Consider the following 19,502-nt stretch of genomic DNA (forward strand, 5'->3'; position numbering starts at 1 on the left):
CAGTTTCTGATGCACCATCTAAGGACGTGGCACCCTACCGTGTTGTAATTAGGAAGGTTGCGGATCTGCTCAATCTGTCTTTACCTACTTTTGAGTACAAGCCTAACATCCTCACAGAGGTTTTGCATTCGCCTTCTTCTGTAATAGAGCCTACACTCCCATTCACTGAGGCTTTGACTGAGCCAATAATGGAGGTCTGGAAGAGACCTTTGACTGCTCCTGCGGTTTCCAGGTCGGTGGCAAGACGTTATAGGGTGGCACCTGGTGTCCCTGAGTTTCTCTCTTCACATCCTTCTCCGGAAAGTCTGGTTGTGCAGGCTGCTTGTTCCAACAGGTCTGCAGGTTCTTTTCCTCAGGTGCCAGCAGATAAAGACTAAAAAATTGGACCAGTCTGCAAAAAAGATTTTCTCCTCGGGTAGCCTGGCTCTAAAATCTACCAATGCTACTTGCCTGCTTGGGAGATATGTTCATGCATTGATGGACTCTGTGAAACAGTTGTCAACTAAGCTTCCAGAGGAAGATAGAAAGAACTTCAATGAGGTAGTCTCTAATACTCAAGCTGCAGCCCGCTTAGTAATTCAGAGTGGCATGGACACGGCGGACTCTGTGGCCAGGATAATGGGCTCTACTGTTGCCACGAGAAGGGCCGCATGGCTGAAATCTTCTGAATTTTCAGCAGATGTACAATCTACTTTAATGAACTTGCCATTTGACGGGACAGGCCTCTTTGGGGGAAAAAGTGGATGTAGCCTTGGAGAGGTTCAAAGATAGCTGGGCAACGGCAAGATCTTTGGGCCTGCAGGCTAGAGGTTCTGCCACTAGGAAGTGTAGGGGATTTGGTAGATCCACTTTTCGTTCCTGTTAGCAAGGCCAGCAGCAGCAGCAGAACCCTTTGTATAGATCATACAGAGGTAAACAAAGGGGTCGTGCTCGTGGACGCCAAGCCTCCTCCTCCTCCTCTGCTTCCTCCTCTAACAATCAACCCCCACCCGCAGCAGCAAAGCAGCCCTAGATCCGCCATTCCGGATCATGCGGGTCCGGTAGGGGTCGGCTTACTCATTTTCTACGGGATTGGGAATCAGTTACATCAGATCTTGGGGTTCTCAATCTCGTAGAAAATGGGTATGCACTTCGTTTTCAGGAGTTCCCTCCCAATTACCCTCCTTGCCAAGATTATTGTTCGGAGGACCACCTGCTTCTCCTGCAGGAAGAAGTCCTGGCACTGTTCCGAAAAGGTGCGATAGAGGTGGTTCCAGAGCAGGAAAGGGGTCAGGGGTGCTACTCCCGGTATTTTCTGATTCCCAAGAAAGATGGCAGGTTACGTCTAATCCTGGACCTCAAGCAGGAGAAGTTCAAAATGCTCACACTTGCACAGGTTCTTCAGGCGCCGATGGAAAAAGACTGGATGGTGTCGATCGACTTGCAGGATGCATATTTTCACATCCCCATTCTGAAGTCGCACAGAAAGTATCTCCGTTTTACGGTGGGATCGCAGCACTACCAGTTTGCGGTCCTTACGTTTGGGCTTACTACTGCGCCTAGAGTTTTCACCAAGGTGATGGCAGTGGTGGCTGCGCATCTCAGAAGGTCGGGGGTTCCTGTGTTCCCCTATCTGGACGACTGGCTGATCAAAGCAGAGTCGCCAGAGAAGGTGCACCATCATCTGCAAGAGACAACTCAGTTGTTGCACAGGTTGGGTTTTTCGATAAATGTACCCAAGTCTCACCTGGTGCCCTCCCAGCGCAACCTGTTCATAGGTGCGGTACTGGACACTTCTGTATGTCGTGCATTTCCTCCTCCTCAAAGGATTCGCGATATACAGGAAATTATTCCTTTATTCTACAATGGAGCGGTTGTTCCAGTCCTGAAGGTCCTTAGTCTGCTCGGTCTGATGGCTTCTTGCATTCTGTTGGTCAACCATGCACGCTGGCACATGAGGGCACTCCAGTGGTGCCTCCGCAGGCAGTGGTTTCAGCACAACGGAGATCTCAGGGAGTCCGTGAGGATCTCCAGGGAAACTGCAGCGGATCTGTCATGGTGGAGCGTGGAAGGCAATCTGTCTCAAGGAAAGCCTTTCCAGCTACCTCCATCTGTTGCCACAGTGATAACGGATGCATCCACTCTCGGGTGGGGTGCTCATCTGGGGGATCTGGAGATCAAAGGTCTTTGGTCTCCAGAGGAAAGGTTGCTTCATATCAACCTTCTAGAGTTGCGGGCGATATGTCTGGCGCTCAAGGCCTTCCTCCCTTCCCTTCGCGGTCAGTCGGTTCAAGTCCTGTCGGACAACACGACTGCGATGTGGTATATCAACAAACAGGGAGGAGTGGGGTCGCAGTGTCTCTGCAGAGAGGCTCTGCGTCTCTGGTCCTGGGTTCAGGACCTTCAGATTTGTCTGATGGCAAATCATCTGGCCGGAATTCTGAACGTTCGTGCAGACATTCTCAGTCGGCAGTTCTCTGCCGATCACGAGTGGAGGCTCCATCCGGAGGTTGTTCACGACATCTTTCAGATGTGGGGGACTCCTCGGGGGACCTGTTCGCCACTCGCGAGAATGCTCATTGCCCGTCATTCTGCAGTCTCCAGTATCCGATGCAAGGAGCCTTGGGGGACGCGTTTCAGTTGAGTTGGGCAAATCATCTCCTTTACGCGTTTCCTCCCATACCCTTGATTCCTCGGGTTCTGAGGAAGATTCGCCAGGCTGCTTTTCTTCCTAAGGTGGTAACTCCCTTCCATCTAGGACAATCCATTACCCTCCCTACCTTTTATCCTCCCCCTCACCCTTCCAAGGAGGAAGAGAGACTTCATCGCTTGGACCCAAAGAGAGCAGTCAGTTTCTATCTCAATAGGACTAGAGACTATCGTGTTGATGATCAGCTCTTCGTGGGTTTTGCTGGCTGCAAAAAGGGCAGAGCGATGCACAAGCGCACACTTTCCAGATGGATGATCCTGTGCATCAAGATTTGCTACTCTCTGGCCGGTAAGGACCCTCCTGAGGGTATTAGAGCACATTCAACTAGAGCAAAGTCTGCAACATCCGCTTTGTCTAGAGGTGTTCCTGTTGAGGACATTTGCAGAGCCGCGACTTGGGCCTCCCTCCACACTTTCGTCAAGCACTACTGCTTGGATACCGAGGTGAGGAGGGACGGCCACTTCGCGCGCTCTGTCCTCCAAGATTTCCTGCTATAGCAGAGTGGACACCCTCCTCCGGGAGTGTGGACTGCTGTGGGACTCTATTCACAAGGTGAGGAATCCACAAGGCAGATGTATCTATCAGAAGAACAAGTTACTTTCCTTCGGTAACGCTTTTTCTGGTAGATACAGTATCTGCCTGTGGATTCCTCACTGACCCACCCGCCTCCCCGTTGTCCGCTCTGCTATACCTGGGTTTATGTATTTATATTCTGGTTTTTGATACCTTTGCTACGCACTTTGTGTGCAGTTTTGAATTGTACTGTGTACACTATATATATGTATATGACGGACCACTGTATTTATGTATATTTATTCGTTGGTCCGTCCGGGTGCCTCGAGGGCACGGAAAAAAGGGCGGAACTGATGTCAACACGCTGACGTGGGTCTAATAAGGAGTCTGTGACGTCATACGGAGTCGCGCGCCGTGCTCCTATGACGTCGTCCACGCCGGCGTGCTACAAAGAATTTTCCGAACGTTGCTGACGCAAGGGGGATATTCACAAGGTGAGGAATCCACAGGCAGATACTGTATCTACCAGAAAAAGCGTTACCGAAGGTAAGTAACTTGTTCTTTTGGGGAAAAGATCATTTGAAAAGAGCACTTTCACAATCTGTATTAGTACTTTGCAGACTACAAATATGTGTCTTTTTAAATCACGGCAATGTGGCCTCCTCTAACACTAGTTCTGTTGAAATTCTTTAGGCCCAAGAGAGAGTGCTAAAGCGGGTTGTGCAACCAATGACTAGTCCTGCCAATTATCTGTGAGAAACAGCGCATCTGGTGTGTTATTTTTAATGAAATCAAAGATGTCGCCATGGTGTCTAACCAAAGAGGAACAGTTAATACTGAAGAGCTTGAATTTAGTTAGCTGAAAAGAGGTCTGCAAAATAGTAGCGGTTTGGGACGGTGACCTCCTGTTAGACCTTGGTGGGCTGGCCCTGTATCTACAAGTTCTGCAACTGAACATAGGCTCCTCTGGGGCCGACTGACGCATGCTACAAAGCCCTGAGGGGTTCCTGAGTGCAATGAGTTCAGAGGGAGATGAGACTAGCCTGCGGTAGATGAGAGGGCTAGAGTGCTGGGCCCCGTCCAGGTGTGCATCGGCAGTGATGCTTCCATTAAGGCATGTCTCTGATTGATGCCGCCTGGGCCAAAAGAAACTGCACTCTTACAAATGGTAGGTCTTAAGCATTTTTCTGAATACGAGTCTCAGCCCTGCTCCGGTTCAAGGACAATCGAGCTTCGGCCAGATCGTTGGGCCTCTCTTCCACACCCCATGGCCAGTCTTCCTTTTGCCCCTTTAGTGGCAATGGAAAGGGTTTCCAGCCGCGTCAGCCATATCCCAGCCACCGTCCCGCACAGACTGCCCAAGCCGTGCGTTCTGATCTCTGAATGGAGGCCAGAAGTCGTCGACCACACTGCCCCCAGCAACCTTAGCCTCCAAGTAATCCTAGGCTGAGTCTGCAGGACCACACTACTACAGTTGGTGGGGGAATTAATCATCATCTCCTCCACTGGAGAGCCATAAAATTGGACAAGTGGGTCTTGCAGATAGTCCAGGAGGGCTATTCCCTACCTTTTTTTTTCTTTTCCTCCTCTTATTCTACCAAATCAGGAACAGCTGATGGAGGTTCATTTAAAGTTGCACCAGGAGGAAGTTATAGCTCTCTTGGCCATGGGAGCTATAGAAAAGGTACAGTACACAAAGGGGGGCTAGAGGAGATTTTCTGGACGAGCGAGGGCACTCTCCCCAATCTAGACAAGAAGTAACACAGATAGCCCTCAGGTCCGACAGATTGACTACCGGTTGTCCGAATGAAAGAAAATAAAAAACAGTGCTGTAAAGGGGAAGGATCCCTTTTTAAGGACGGTTTCCCTCACACACCAGAGGAGTAATGCTTCATCATAGGGATACCTCCTCGCGTCACAAACCTAGTTGTGAGGGAGGAGCTCGGGTATGTTTTAATGAGGACAAGGGGTATTGCTAAGACCCAATGTGAGCAAATGGGTGAGTGAGGTAGTGCAGTGCTGACTAAACCTTGTGAGTGATTAAAAACTAGCTACAAGGTAAGCCTACCGTAGTTTATTGATGCTTACTGGTGCCAGGATTAAAAGCAAAAATTGAGTGGTGTGGCTGCCGTAGTTAGAGACTGCTACACTGAAAAGTGATCAACATGTTTCAGCCATTTTGACCTATAAAAGTGTTGTGGCCTTCTTCAGGATCTCCTTTGTAATAGCTACTGCAAGTTGTAAGAGAACAAAAGCAAATGAAATAAAAGTGCTGTAGCAAAGGTGGCGCAATGGAATACAAAACCAGTGGTCCGGCTGTTCAGCAGATTCACCGCTGTACCTTTGGTGATATAAAAACAACATACCGCGCCGTTAGAAAGTGAGGTACAGCATGTTTAAACCACATTCTCACATATCTAGAGAGACAAATCAATGCACTTTAAGTGAGTACCGCAAATGCCATACAGCAGAATAAGTGCGTAGTCGAGCAGTTACTTAGTGTGTAACACTCACTTGCAAATGTCAGTTATCCTACATCATCTGTCCCTGGCGCATGGCCCTAGGTACACACGCACATTCAACCTAATGAGTGGAGGTGGGGGCATAAACATGATAATACTGCCTACTAGCAAGTACCAGAACAAATATCCAGTAACAGAAAGAAGATCTGAACAGACTTAAGTTGTTAGCCAGTATGCACCCATGATTACTGAGTGCTGGGAGAGATCTAAATCTGTTATGGGGGCTACGGGCGATATCCCAGGCATTGTCACAGAAGATATGGGAAACATCGCACTGTGTGGGTGGAGGTAGAGATACTATGGGCCCCTTGGAAGCGGGTGTAGACCCCCCCCATCTTGTGGAGCCCTGTTGTAATGTAGTTAACCCAGAGGTGTGGAGTGTTTCATGCGTAAACATAATGCCTGATGTTTAAACCGAAGAGAGGGAATGTGCTGAAAATCTCAGATGTTGTCCATCGCATGTGTTAGAAAAGATGTTGGGGGAAGTCACATTGAGCACGTGATCCCCCGAACAAAAGTCTTAACATATTTATCCTAACCAACCTTGTACAGTCTCTGGGAGGCAAAGGTGTAAACAGGACTGGCCCGAAAGGGAAGTGTGTCCCAGGATGAAGAACCGTGTGTCCCCGAATGCCAGGGGCATTTTAGGGTACACCCTCCAGATAGCGTGTTTCAGAGCACATCAGCCAGTGAGCACCTTTGCTTTCCCGTGATCGATGTGACTTCCCCCAACATCTTTTCTCCCCCCCGAGGCTGTTGACCATCAAAACAGCCTTCTTAGTGGTGATTACATCAGCCCAGAGGGTGAGTGAGTTGCAGGCGTTATCTTGTTCGTCTCCTTATCTTATATCCGTCCCGGACAAGGTGGTGCTTTGCACCAGGGTATCCTTTTTGCCAAAGGCTGTGACCCCCATTCCATCTGGATCTGTCCATCACTTTGCCCACCTTCTTTGCTCCCCCACATCCCTCTAAGGAAGAGGGGATTCTACACCGACTGGACCCAAAAAGAGCGTTGTCTTTTACAAACTTTGTGGGGTACATGGGAGCAAAGAAGGGCGGTGCAGTAGAGTACCACCTCTCGCTGGGTTGTTCTCTGCATCAAGATCTGTTATGCCTTGGCACAGAAGCAGCCCCCTGAAGGATTAAGAGCTCATTCCACCAGGGGGAAGGCTGTGACTACATCCTTGGCTCGGGGTGTCCCAGTCCAAGACAACTGTCAGGCAGCGACGTGGGCATCTTTACACATGTTCGCAAAACATTACGGCCTTGATGGGCAAGTGCACAGGGACAGACATTTTGGCCGTTCAGTCCTGCAAGACTTCTTAGTTTAGGATATGAGTCCGCAACCCACCACCAGGATGGTATGGCTTGTGTATCTGATTCAAAGGTAAGGAATCTGTAGCTAGAAGTCTCTATCGGATGAACAAGTTACTTACCTTCGATAATATATTATCTGGTAGAGACTCTATCTAGCTGCAGATTCTTTACAGCCCCACCCATGCCTCCTCGCTTAGCGGACTAATGTTATAGGGCTAGGATCTGAAAGAAACAGGTTAGTGTGAGATTCCTTATCTTAGAATATCCCCAGGCGTCAGACTGGATCTGGAAAGTTTTGCGTAGCAGTACCCCTGCGCGTCGGTAGGCGTCGTCTGCGGCTCTGCGTCAGTCGTCAGCGTTGTGATCGCCGGGATGACGTCGACGGAGTACTTAGACGCCGCCCTCGCGCGCTGACGTAAGTTCTTTTATCCGCGCCAGCAAGCGCATATCCAGGAAGAGCAGTACTCCTAGTCCATTTTTTACAAACTTTTTGATCTCTTTTGGATCCTTTTCGATTCCTCGACTCGCGGTGCCGGTAGGGATGCCCGGGTTCAAACCCTGCGACGATTGTCACCGCTTGATGTCGGTGACCGACCCCCACTATCGGTGCCTTTACTGTCCTGGGGCCGACTACGATGGCAAGTCGTGCCCCGACTGCCGGGCCTTGACCTTGAAGGCTAGGCGCGGTCCCGTAAGGGTCTCGAGCTCCGGCAGTCGGTCCCTGTCCAGGAGGCGTTCGAGGGACCGGTCGCGGAGCCACAGTCACCACCACTTGTCGAGCTGTAAGTCCTCAAGTAAGTCGAGGCACAAGAAGTCGAAGAAGCGACATTGCTGTTCCGGTCCTTCCCGGACCGCCCCCCCCCCCCGACGCTCGCTCCTCACGGCGCCGCGTCCAGCTCCATACCCACCGGTCCCTGGGCTGCACACGACACCAGAGGAGATTAGTGCATTCCTCATGGCCATGAGGTCGCGCCTCCCTCTGTCTGAACCCGCTGAGGCGCCTTCGGGTCCGTCTGAGAGCCCAAGCGGGCCGGCGGCTCCGGCGCCGTCTGGTGCTACGGCCCCGGCACCGTCGACGACTCCGGTCCCGATGCCGCAGGGCTCCTCAGGATCCAGGCCTGGATCCGTGACGTCGCCGGTCGACCTTACGACCCCTCAGCTGGCGCCGTCACCAATGGGTGTCGCCCCCGACACAGTCCCCGGACAACGACGCCCCAGGTCCAGATCCGGCGTTGGACCGGCGCCGTCTTCGACGCCGATCGGTGAGCGGTTCACAGACGACCCGGCTCCATCATTTATTCCTGACTATCAGAAGATGGATGACTAGGGGGACTGGGAGGGGTCTGAGGACCCTCTGGCACTACAGTGCCAGTTGAGCCAGGACTGGGCAGACTAGCTGGGGGAGCCCAGTGGTCTGGACACTTCGCCCGACACTGGATTTGTCTCCCCTCCTACCGTGGCTACAGAAGAGGGGGCTGCTTACAGAGTGGTGTTGACTAGGGCAGCCAAGGCCTTGGCTCTTGAGCTCCCGGTCGCGGCCGTGAGGACTAACCCCCTCACTGAGGTGCTCAAACCGCAGGCAAGCTCCTCGGAGCCTCTCCTGCCGTTTAACGAAGCCCTCACTGATCTGGTGGGCACCTGGTCCAAGCCCTCTACGGGCCTTCCCGTAGATCGGAATGTGGCCCGATGCCACCGCCCGGCCCCGGGCGACCCCAGTTTCCTGTCTGTTCACCCCACCCCTGAGAGCCTGGTGATCCAGGCCTCTACCTCCCAGACCGCATTCCCGACAGCTCCTCCAGATCAGGAATCCAAAAGGTATGATCAGTTTGGGAAGAAACTGTTCTCCTCACTGAGTTTGGGGCTGCGGTCTGTCAACACCGCCTGCCTTTTGGGCCGTTACACCCACTCTCTGTGGGATACGATTGCGAAAGTGCTGCTGCTATGCCCGGTGGAGGTCCAGGCAAAGCTTACCCAAACCCTAGCAGAGGGACGGGATGCAGCGCGCTATTCAATACGGTGTGGACTTGATACCATGAACTCGCTGGGTAGGGCTATTGCGACGACGGTGGCGGTTCGCCGCCACGCCTTGCTCAGGTCCGCCAACTTTTAGGGGGATGTCCAAGCCTCCCTTATGGACATGCCCGTTGATGGCCGTCGCCTCTTTGGCGACAAGGCGGACTGTGCGCTGGAGCGTTTCAAGGACTCCAGGGCTATGGCCAAGTCCTTGGGCCTCAGCCAACGCCAGCAAACTTCCGCCTTTCGCTCCTTTCGAGGCCAAGGAAGGTGCGCCCCCACACGTCCAGCTAGCCACAGGCCACAGAACCAACCTCGTCGCGGACGTGGTAACCGCCGTGGCGGTGCCGGGGGACACCGGCAAGGTCAGTCCACACCTGCCCCGCAGCATCTGCCTCAAAATCCTCCTAGTCCGAGTTTTCAGGCACATTCGACGCCAGTGGGGGGCAGGGTTCGCCATCACCTCCTCCACTGGTGCTCCATCACATCGGAAAGGTGGGTGCTGCAAATCCTCTGAAGGGGCTACTCCCTCCCCTTCGAGGCGACCCCTCCAGCCATGCCACCGCAATACCACCGCATGTCGGGGGATCACTTGCGACTTCTGCAGGAGGAAGTTACGGCCCTCTTGGCCAAGGGGGCAGTCGAGCTCATGCCTGTGCCAGAAATAGGACGTGGTTGCTATTCCCACTACTTTCTCGTGCCCAAGAAGGGCAAAGGAGGCCTACCCCTATCTTGGACCTAAGGAGCGTCAACGGCTTCCTCCGGAAGGAGTAGTTCAAGATACTGACTTTGGCTCAGGTCCTAGCTGCCCTGGACCGATGGTAGCGTTGGACTTGCAGGACGTGTATTTCCACATCCCCGTCCTGCCAGGCCATCGGCGTTACCTGCGGTTCACGGTAGGCCACAAGAACTTTGTTTACCGTGCTCCCCTTCGGCCTTACCTGCGCCCCATGGGTGTTCACAAAAGCGATGGCGGTGGTCGCAGCTCATCTGTGCAGCAGGGGATGGTCCTCCACCCGAACCTGTCCAGTCTCCACCTCCATGCTTGGAGATTGAGCGGCGACAGTTGAGGCCATTTGACTTGCCTCCTGAAGTCTGTGATGCGATTCTGACAGCCAAGCGTCCCTCCTCAAAATCGGTATACGCCTGCAGGTGGAACAAATTTGTGGCATGGTGCACAGCTCTCTCTGCCCCCCTTTCAGAGGTTCTCCTCTTTATTCTTTCTCTGGCCCAGCAGGGCTCTGCTCTGGGCACTGTCAAGGGCTACCTCTCTGCAATTTCCACCTTCTTAAGGCTTCCTGATCAGCCTTCTCTTTTCAAGTCCCCGGTTGTAAATAGATTTCTTAAAGGCATCACGCACATGTTTCCTCCTGTTCCTTTCGTGATGCCTCAGTGGGACTTGAACCTTGTTCTGACCTATTTGATGTATGCTCCTTTTGAGACACGTCACAATTGCCCTCTTCGTCTTCTGACTCTTAAGACTGGATTTCTGGTTGCCATCACCTCTGCCAGGAGAGTGAGTGAGCTCCAGGCTCTATCTTCTAAGCCTCCTTTCCTCTCTGTCCATCCGGACAAAGTTGTCTTGAGAACTCGCCTTTCTTTCCTGCCCAAGGTGGTCACGGCCTTTCACATCGGGCAGTCCATCACCTTGCCCACCTTCTTTCCGTCTCCGCATCCTTCCAAGGAGGAAGAGAGGCTCCACCGTCTGGACCCAAAACGTGCGCTCTCCTTCTAGACCGCACACGCCAGTTCCGGGTGGATGACCAGCTCTTTGTTGGTTACGTGGGCGCTAAGAAGGGGCCGGCGGTGCACAAACGGACCATCTCTCGGTGAGTCGTGTTGTGCATCAAAGTCTGTTATTCATTGGCAAAAAAAGAGCCTCCTGTTGGGCTGCACGCCCATTCCACTCGGGCCATGGCGGTTACTAATGCCCTGGGTCAGGGGGTCTACTAGCAGGACATCTGTTGGGCAGCTACGTGGGCCTCGCTGCACACGTTTGCTAAACACTATTGCCTGGACAGCCAAGTCCGGAGAGATGGCTTTTTCGGCCGTTCCGTTCTCCAGGACTTTCTGGTGTGATCTTGGTTCGCAGACCCACCACCGGGGTTGGTATTGCTGGGGTATCTATTCTAAGGTAAGGAATCTCACACTAAACTGTTTCTTTCAGATGCACAAGTTACTTACCTTCGGTAACGATATATCTGTAAGAAACAGTAGTTAGTGTTAGATTCTTTACTGCCCCACCCATCCTCCCCGTTCTGCGAACCGATATCTAGGGTTAAGGACATCCCTTTCAGGGCCCTAGTTTTATGGCACCAGTGTCGGTCTCTGGCATGGCTCTGCGTTCCTGGCGCGGAAAGCTATGTACAAGAACTGACGTCAGCGCGCGAGTGCGGCGTCAAAGTACTCCGACGTCATCCCGGTGATCACGACGACTGACGCAGAGTCACAGACGATGCCTACCGATGCGCACGGGTACTGCTACGCAAATCTTTCCGGATCCAGTCTGACGCCTGGGGATATTCTAAGGTAAGGAATCTAACACTAACTACTGTTTCTTACAGATATATTGTTACCGAAGGTAAGTAACTTGTCTGTTACACCCCATTTTCAGGGCCCTAGTTTTGCACACAACTACGTCACTTACTTCATGGCTCTGCACTTCTGGCGTGGAAAAACAGAAAAGTACTGACGTCCGCACACCTGTGTGGCACCTATATAGGCACCACAACATCATAACTGACGTGAAAAACGCAGACGAAGTCACACGGAGCCGAATGGTGCCACCTGACGTTGTGCGCAGGGGGATTGCTCAACAAAAGTTTCTGGATACAGCCTGACCCCTGGGAAGGTCAATGGTAAGGAATATGCAGCTAGATAGTCTCTACCAGATAATGCGTTACCGAAGGTAAGTAACTTGTACTGCTAGAGCTACCATTTATTGAATCTTCATTGTTTGGGTCTCAAGTTTGTGAAGAGATTCAAAGTATAATTCCATTTAATTTACGTAAAGTTTTTTATCGGGATATACAAATAATTGTCAAATTACCCAGGTCTTTTGGGCCGGGATTGATAATTCTAGTATTTAAATAGGTCTATTATCTGTAATTTTTTGGCTGAAGAATTCAGTAGATTTTTTTTGTTTGTTAAACTTGCTTCTAAAATTAACAACTTATATGGTTATCTTTTGTGCATATTTGTGAAATTCAAAAGGATCTGGGTTCCTATATGTAATTTTAAATTATTATGTGCTCGAATCACCCCCAAAGTGGTATCTTAGTGAGGGGGTCAAGACGACGGGCTTGGGGGTAAAACCGCATTTAGGGGTCAGCATTAGGATTCAGGGCTCCGGTTTTGGGTTAAGGGCTCCGGGACGGTCTTTAAGGCTCCGTTTTAGGGTTTAGGGCTCCGGGTTAGGGTTCAGGGCTCCGGATTAGGGTTCTGTGCTAGGGTTTAGGGATGAGGGTTCTGTTTTGTGAGTTAGGCCGTTTTTTAGGGTTGTGAGGGCGTTTTGGGTGTGTTTTTTTGCGTTTTTTGGTGTTTTTAAGGGCTCTGGGACAAGTAAGTAGGGCTCCCAGGTGTCTAGGGTTCAGGGGTCGGTTTAGTTTCGTGCATACTGGTGATGGCCAGGTTTTGAGGGATTTTGGCGTTTGTTGGTCGAGAATTGGCCGATTTATGGCCGTTTTTGATGTTTGCGGGGGGCGTGTTTTTGAGCGGAAATTCGTACCCGTTCCAGTGGATGGATTTTGTTGCTTTTTGGTGACGATTTAGGAAATCGCTTGAACTTGTGTCATGCCAAATTCTGAAATGTGAGTGGTTTTCACAGGTGCGTAGATGTAGTGGTAGTTTATTCCAAAGATGAGGGCAAGGAAGGAGAACAATCTGCAGCCTGACCTAGCCTTTCTGGACCTAGGGACTTTAAGCCAGGCCTTGTCATGAGATCTTAAAAGTCTGGGAGGGGAGTAAGGCAACATTTTGGAGGCTAAATATGTGGGCCCTTGTCCATGAAGGGCGTTGTGGGTTAAACAGCAGATCTTTAAAAACATTCTGTTTCTCACTAGTAGCCAGTGTAGGGACTGAAGAAAAGGGGCAGTTGCCATGCCAGTGGGGAGGTTGTAAACAAGACATGCGGCGATGTTCTGAACTTCTTTAAGGTTAGAGAACATCTTCTTATTCATGGAGGCCATGAGTGAGTTGCCATAATCCAGACAGCTGATGACCTTGAGGTAGTAAAGGAAACACTCTTCTCAGCAACCGAAGCATATGGAAGCAAGATCCAATAATGGCTGAGGTTGGTTCTGACATAGAAGGGAATGGTCCAAACGGACTCCCAGGTTTTTTACCTGTAATTTTGGAACCAGGGCCAGACCCAGTTCTGATGGCCACCATTCCGGTGACCAAAGAAGTTGGGCCTGACCGAGTAATATAATTTCAGTTTAAAAGGGGTGAAACAGCTTTTTTGCTGTTAGATTATCTTGTTTTGCATTGCTTAATGCTTTCTAAAGCCAAGTGCTGTGCATTTTATATCTGATAGAGACTACTAGCTGCAGATTCCTTAACGTAGAATTATCCCCAGGCGTAAAACTGGATCCGGGAAATTTTCTTTGCCACAACATGTCTGCTTGCCGGGGGTCGGTACCACGTGACTCCGCCCTGACGTCGTCCGCAAGCATGGCGTCAGCAAGGTCACATAAGCCCCACCCCGGCGCGCCGACGCCAGTTTTTCTCTTTTCCGCGTGCAACGCGGATCCGGATCGTGTCCTGGCCTGTTTTCAGGTGTTCTTTTTCACGCTTTGCTTTGAGGAACAGTGTGCGAATGCCTTCGGGCTTCAAGACGTGTAACTCTTGTGCAAGTCAGATGTCGACGACGGACCCTCACCTGATTTGTATGCGGTGGTTGGGCGAGCACCATGACTCGACGGACTGCAACGCCTGTCAGCACCTCAAACTGAAGTCAAGGCGGTAGCGCCGCGTGAAATTGCTGTCAGCCCGCTTGTTCAGGTCAGTGTCGTCCCAGCGTCCGTCCCCCTACCTCGGAAGCCAGGAGCCGCTGATGCCGACTGCGACAACGCCCTTTGCCACGGCTCTAAGGGCTTCACTCGCCGACTGGTAGGTCCTGCAGCTTGTCTCCGAGGCCCTGTCCTCGTCGGCGGAGGGCGTGGGTTCCCCTCCGGACGTGCGCCCTCGCCTCTCACCACCCTACACACCGTTTCCTGGTGTCGGAGCGACTAGGGCCCAAATGAAAGCCTACGCTGCGGCTCTGCAGACTTCCTTGGCCCCTCCTCCACCTCCTGAGACGTCCGCGGATCCCTTGCCTCGCATGGGGCTTCCGCCCTTTTTTTGTCCGCCGTTTCGACCTGGTCCTCTGCCTGTTGGGGGGATAAGATTTCCTGGTTTTTCCTGTGTTCTGGTCGACTGCTTTAGTCCGTCCTACGTATTTGTCCTCTTCTCTTCTGGCTGGTCCCACTTCTTTTCGTGGGTCGGTTTACGTCTGGAACGGTCTCCCTTTAGGGTTTGTTCTGGATTTCCCTTGCCTTCGTCTTGCTCTCGGTTTGGTCTGGGCACTCGGTTTCATGGTACTTGTCAGCTGCTGGCTGCGCACGCCTGCTCTTTCTGGTCCAAAGCTGGGGACTCTGGCGTGTGCCCTTGTGCTCCTGCCTCTTGTTCTGCTGAAGCCTTGCGAGACTACGTCTTTCTTCTCACGCCTGCCTTCTTGGCTGTGGAGCCGTTCCAGCCTTGTCCGCTGACTCGAGGCTGCGGCCGGTTCAGCTGCCCCCTTCACTGTGTGTGTTCTCCTGTGGAGGGTTTTGCCTCCATTTCTACCTCTTCTCCTTGGATTTTGGGGTGATTTTTTTCTTCCTCGGTACTCCTTTGCTGTTGTCTGTCCCTCCGGGTCTTTCTAACGGATGTCCCTGGTACTTGGATTGAGCTTGGGGTATCCTAGCCTCCCTTTGCCTCGTCTTTGCTTCCTTCTGCTTGGTGGGGGTTGGGCCACCCTTCTTGTCCCCATTACACATCCCCTGCTTCGGGCCCTGTGTATTCTTCCTACTGGGAGGCTCTCTCGCAGGTCCTCCTCCCTTATGAGTATGGCTATGGGATCTATTCTACGTTAAGGAATCCGCGGCTAGTAGTCTCTATCCGATGTACGAGTTACTTACCTTCGGTAACAATGTATCTGGTAGAGACCATTCTAGCCGCAGATTCCTTCACGACCTGCCCTTCCTCCCCGTTCTACGAGTGCCCTCTTTCGCTTCCTCCCTAGTGGGATGCTCGTTCTGTTTGTTCCACTCCTTCCTTTCCTTCTGGTGATTGGTTGGTAGGTTCATGGGTACTTCTGCGTCCCTGGTCTTCCAGTGTGGGGCCTACTCATGCTCTTCTCCCTTTTTCATTGGTTGACATTTCTGACTCCTCTGCTATCCTCTGAGATGGGGTCTCTTGGCTGTGCCTCGACCCATAGATCTTTACAGGGAATGCACCTCACCTTGCGGGTGTTGTCTTGGGGGTGAATTGTCGTTACTCTTCTGTTCTGGCCTTGTTGTCCCTCACTGTTTATAGACTGGGTTTCTAGGCCCCTTTCGTCTGCTGTGACGTTTTTCCCATGCTTTTCTGCCCCCGGGGAGAATGTTGTATTTCCTTGCAGGATTGCTTTGCAGAAGCTGTGCTCTGCTCTTCCTTTTTATGACTTTCGGTGCCACAGTGCCTGGCACTCTCCCGGATGGTGCTATTCCTCCCCATTCGTTTCTTCCCTTTCTGATTATCTGATTTTTTTTGCACACTGTTCCCATATTCTCACAATTTTTGTTTGTGATGGCTCCGCGTTGTGGTGCGGAAAAGTTCTCCGAAGAAAACTGACGTTGGCGCGCCGGGGTGGGGCTTATGTGACCTTGCTGACGTCATGCCTGCGGACGACGTCCGGGCGGAGTCACGTGGTACCGCCCCATGGCGCGCAGAGTTGCTGTGGCAAAGAAAATTTTCCGGATCCAGTCTTATGCCTGGGGATAATTCTACGTTAAGGAATCTGCGGCTAGAATAGTCTCTACCAGATACATCGTTACTGAAGGTAAGTAACTCGTACTTCTACTGCTGAAAATGTTTAGTAGTTAATTCTGTTGGTCCTTTTAAAAGTCTGCAGAGTGTGTTGTCTCCATGTTTGAAATGCTTTATTTTGTGGTTTGTTTCCAGGGCAACAATTGTATCATTGGAGGACTTTGAACAAAGGCTGAATCAGGCCATTGAAAGAAATGCTTTCTTGGAAAGTGAACTAGATGAAAAGGAGTCGCTGCTGGTTTCTGTGCAAAGATTGAAAGATGAAGCAAGAGGTAAGACTGAATAGTGAATCACCTTTTCACCATCCATGATTTCCAGTCATATATTTTCTTGATAAGCAAACCCCTTAGGTAGATAAATTTCAGATCCGAGCAACAGTTTTAGTAGATTTCCAAACTTGTGGTTTGTAATTTGAGGGTCCTGCGGTTCATAGATGTTATGGCTCATATAAGTCCCATAGATAATTATGTCCACCAGTCCAAATAAAGTGCATTTTGGTTTAAGCTTGTCCATGTGGCACCAGTTTTAGGAAAGTAGTGTGTTGATACCATCACATTGTGTATATTTACAATAATATTAAACATTACAATAAATGATGCCTATTTCAGAACTGAATTTTGACATTGCTTTTTTGGAAAGTAGGAACCTAATTCCTTGTCTTAAATATTTGTCCCCAAAGGAGTTCTTTCCACAAGAGGGTTCTTCTGGAATCAAAGTTGAGCTACTGTAGAGGTTCCGAATAGGATAAACCAACGTTTTATTTTGTTATATGTAACGATCTCAATATATGCCCCTCAAAATAGATTTAATCTGCATTCACCTGAGAGCATTCCCTATCTCAGACTATTTTGGTGATTTAAATCTTATGGTTTGTGGGATCGTCCTATTTTGTGATGACCATATATTTGCCATTCTCTAGATGCACACTAATTCACACAAAGGGTTGTCTGCTGTAATAGCAGCACCGCAGAAGGTAGCATTTCATATTTGTTTTGAGTCTGAAAGAAGAGCCAAAAGTCTGGACCATAAGCAGGAAATTGTAATGTTTTGGCTGTATTTAAATTATAGATGAACTTTACTGACACAAACAAGCTATTCTGATGGATACATCTGCCAGTGGATTCCTCACCTTGTGAATATCCCCCTGCGTCAGCAACATTCGGAAATTCTTTTGTAGCTCTTCACGCCGACGTGGACGACGTCACAGAAGCACGGCATCGTGCGCGGCTCCGTTGACGTCACTGACTCCATAATAGGACTCTGTCGGCGTGATGACATTTCCCTTTTTTCTGCGTCGTCTACGCTAACGCTTTTTCTAAGGATCCTCAGTAGCTCGTTTGTTACTCTGTTACTGTTGGTTGTTTCCAGTGTTTTCTTGAGTCCTGTCGAGATGTCTTTGAAGAAAACTGGGTTGAAGCCCTGTGGAGAGTGCGGGAAGATGATGTCCATTACGGATCCGCACGAGTACTGTGTATGGTGTCTGTCTTCTGACCATGACGTCCAGGGGTGTCCATGTTGCAAGAAGATGAACCCCAAGGCGCTGCGAGAAAGAGAGGTGAAGCTTCTTGAAGCGAAGATGAAAGGCAAGCAAGATAGGAAGACATTGAAGTCCCGCTCGAGGCCATCGAGGTCCCGTTCGAGGTCTAGGTCGGCTTCGAGACATGCTTCTCGATCAAAGAAGAAGCATAAGAAGAGGAAACACGGGTCTCCGTGCCATTCCGAGAGAGAGTCGGATCAGAAGTCAAAGTCTCCAAGTCGTCGACATCGGAGGGATTATGTGTCTCCTTCTCCTGTTGTACCGAATCCGGAAGGTGAGGCATCTCTTGTGGAGTCACTGGAGCGGTCTCCGACTTCGGCATTGAATCCTTCCCCGACGCCGATGCATTCTCCACCACAAGAGGAGGAAGTGGCTCCATTGCCTGAAGGGTCTGTGACTCCGGTGCATCATCCCGAAGATCCGGTTGACTCCGTCCCTGTTCCTCGACAGGAGCAGCCTGTGGGTTTGTACCCTACATTTCCAGGTCCAGGTCAAGACCCAACGCATTATTTAAGTGCGATGTATGGGGTCTTTTCAAGAGCCATGTACCCCTCTGGAGTGCCAGTTGGTCCCATGGGTCCGATGGCCTTTAATCTAGGCGTCCCTCAGACATATGCTCCGGTGCCGTTTATTCCTTTTATGCCGGCACCCGCTCCGTCTTGGCATCTCTCGGCGCCGAGGTCATCGACGCCGATTCCATCTTCACCGGCTCCGGTCTTGACTCGACCTCATACGCTCCGGACTAATCCTTCGGCTCCGAGCTCGACGCCGGCTCCGTCTGAGTCGGTTGTGGGAGCTTTCCTCCGCTCCTGATGCCCCATCGAAGGATGTAGCACCATACCATATGGTCATCAGAAAGGCAGCTGAACTCTTTGATTTAAACTCCACAGTGGGCAGATTCAGATCTAATATTTTGACGGAGGTACTCCATTCTCTCTCTTCAGTGGTGGAGCATATGCTACCTTTTAATGAAGCAATTACAGAGCCTGTTCTAGAAGTGTGGCGTAAGCCCTTTTCGTCACCTGCAGTATCAAGGGCTGTTGCAAGGAGGTATAGAGTTGCTCCTGGGGATCCAGACTTTTTGTCTTCGCATCCATCTCCGGAAAGCTTGGTAGTTCAGGCAGCCTGCTCCAAAGACTCTACAGGTGCTTTTCTTCAGGTGCCTGGTGACAAGGAGTCTAAGAAACTGGACCAATCGGCGAAGAAGGTTTTCTCTTCGGCTAGCATGGCCCTCAAATCAACAAACTCCACATGCCTTTTAGGGCGTTATATTCACGCTCTAATGGACTCTGCGAAGCAGTTGGTTCCAAAGATTCCTGAGGAGGACAGGCAGAACTTCAGTGAGGTTCTTGCAGATACACAAGCTGCTGCTCGCCAAGTGATACAGAGCTGGTTGGATACTGCTGACTCTGTGGCAAGAGTCATGGGGTCATCTTTTGCCACCAGGAGGGCTGCTTGGTTGAAGACATCTGAATTTTCATCTGATGTTCAGGCCACTTTAATTGATCTTCCATTTGATGGTTCGGGCCTGTTTTGGAAAGAAGGCGGATGCTGCCTTGGAAAGGTTCAAGGACAGTAAGGAGACGGCTAGATCTTTAGGTCTAAAGTCCAGAGGATCTTCTAGTAAGAGATTCAGAGGAATCTGAAGATCTTCCTTTCGCTCTTACAAGCAACCGCAGCAGCAGCACAGGGGTAGAAACTGGGGATGCTCTAGAGGTCGTCGAGCCTCCTCTTCCTCCTCCTACCCCCCTTCTACCACAGCAAAGCAGCCCTAGATCCGCCATTCCGGATCTTGTTGGTCCTGTGGTGGGGTCGGCTTACTCATTTTCTACAGGATTGGGAATCGGTCACATCAGACCTTTTT

General features: G+C 50.9%; 1 protein-coding gene across 2 annotated transcripts in view; it reads left to right on the plus strand.

Moving 5' to 3' along the window:
• The window catches only part of NDEL1 (nudE neurodevelopment protein 1 like 1), a 337,126-nt gene that overhangs the window by 110,148 nt on the left and 207,476 nt on the right, over window positions 1–19,502 (plus strand). For both annotated transcript variants that reach the window (XM_078654658.1, XM_078654659.1), the window contains exon 5: window positions 16,237–16,373. In XM_078654658.1, coding sequence (XP_078510784.1) covers window positions 16,237–16,373 — 137 coding nt within the window. The remainder of the gene's footprint in view (window positions 1–16,236; window positions 16,374–19,502) is intronic.

The sequence above is a fragment of the Lissotriton helveticus genome, chromosome 7 (genome assembly GCF_964261635.1).
Source record: "Lissotriton helveticus chromosome 7, aLisHel1.1, whole genome shotgun sequence".
Lineage (NCBI taxonomy): Eukaryota > Metazoa > Chordata > Amphibia > Caudata > Salamandridae > Lissotriton > Lissotriton helveticus.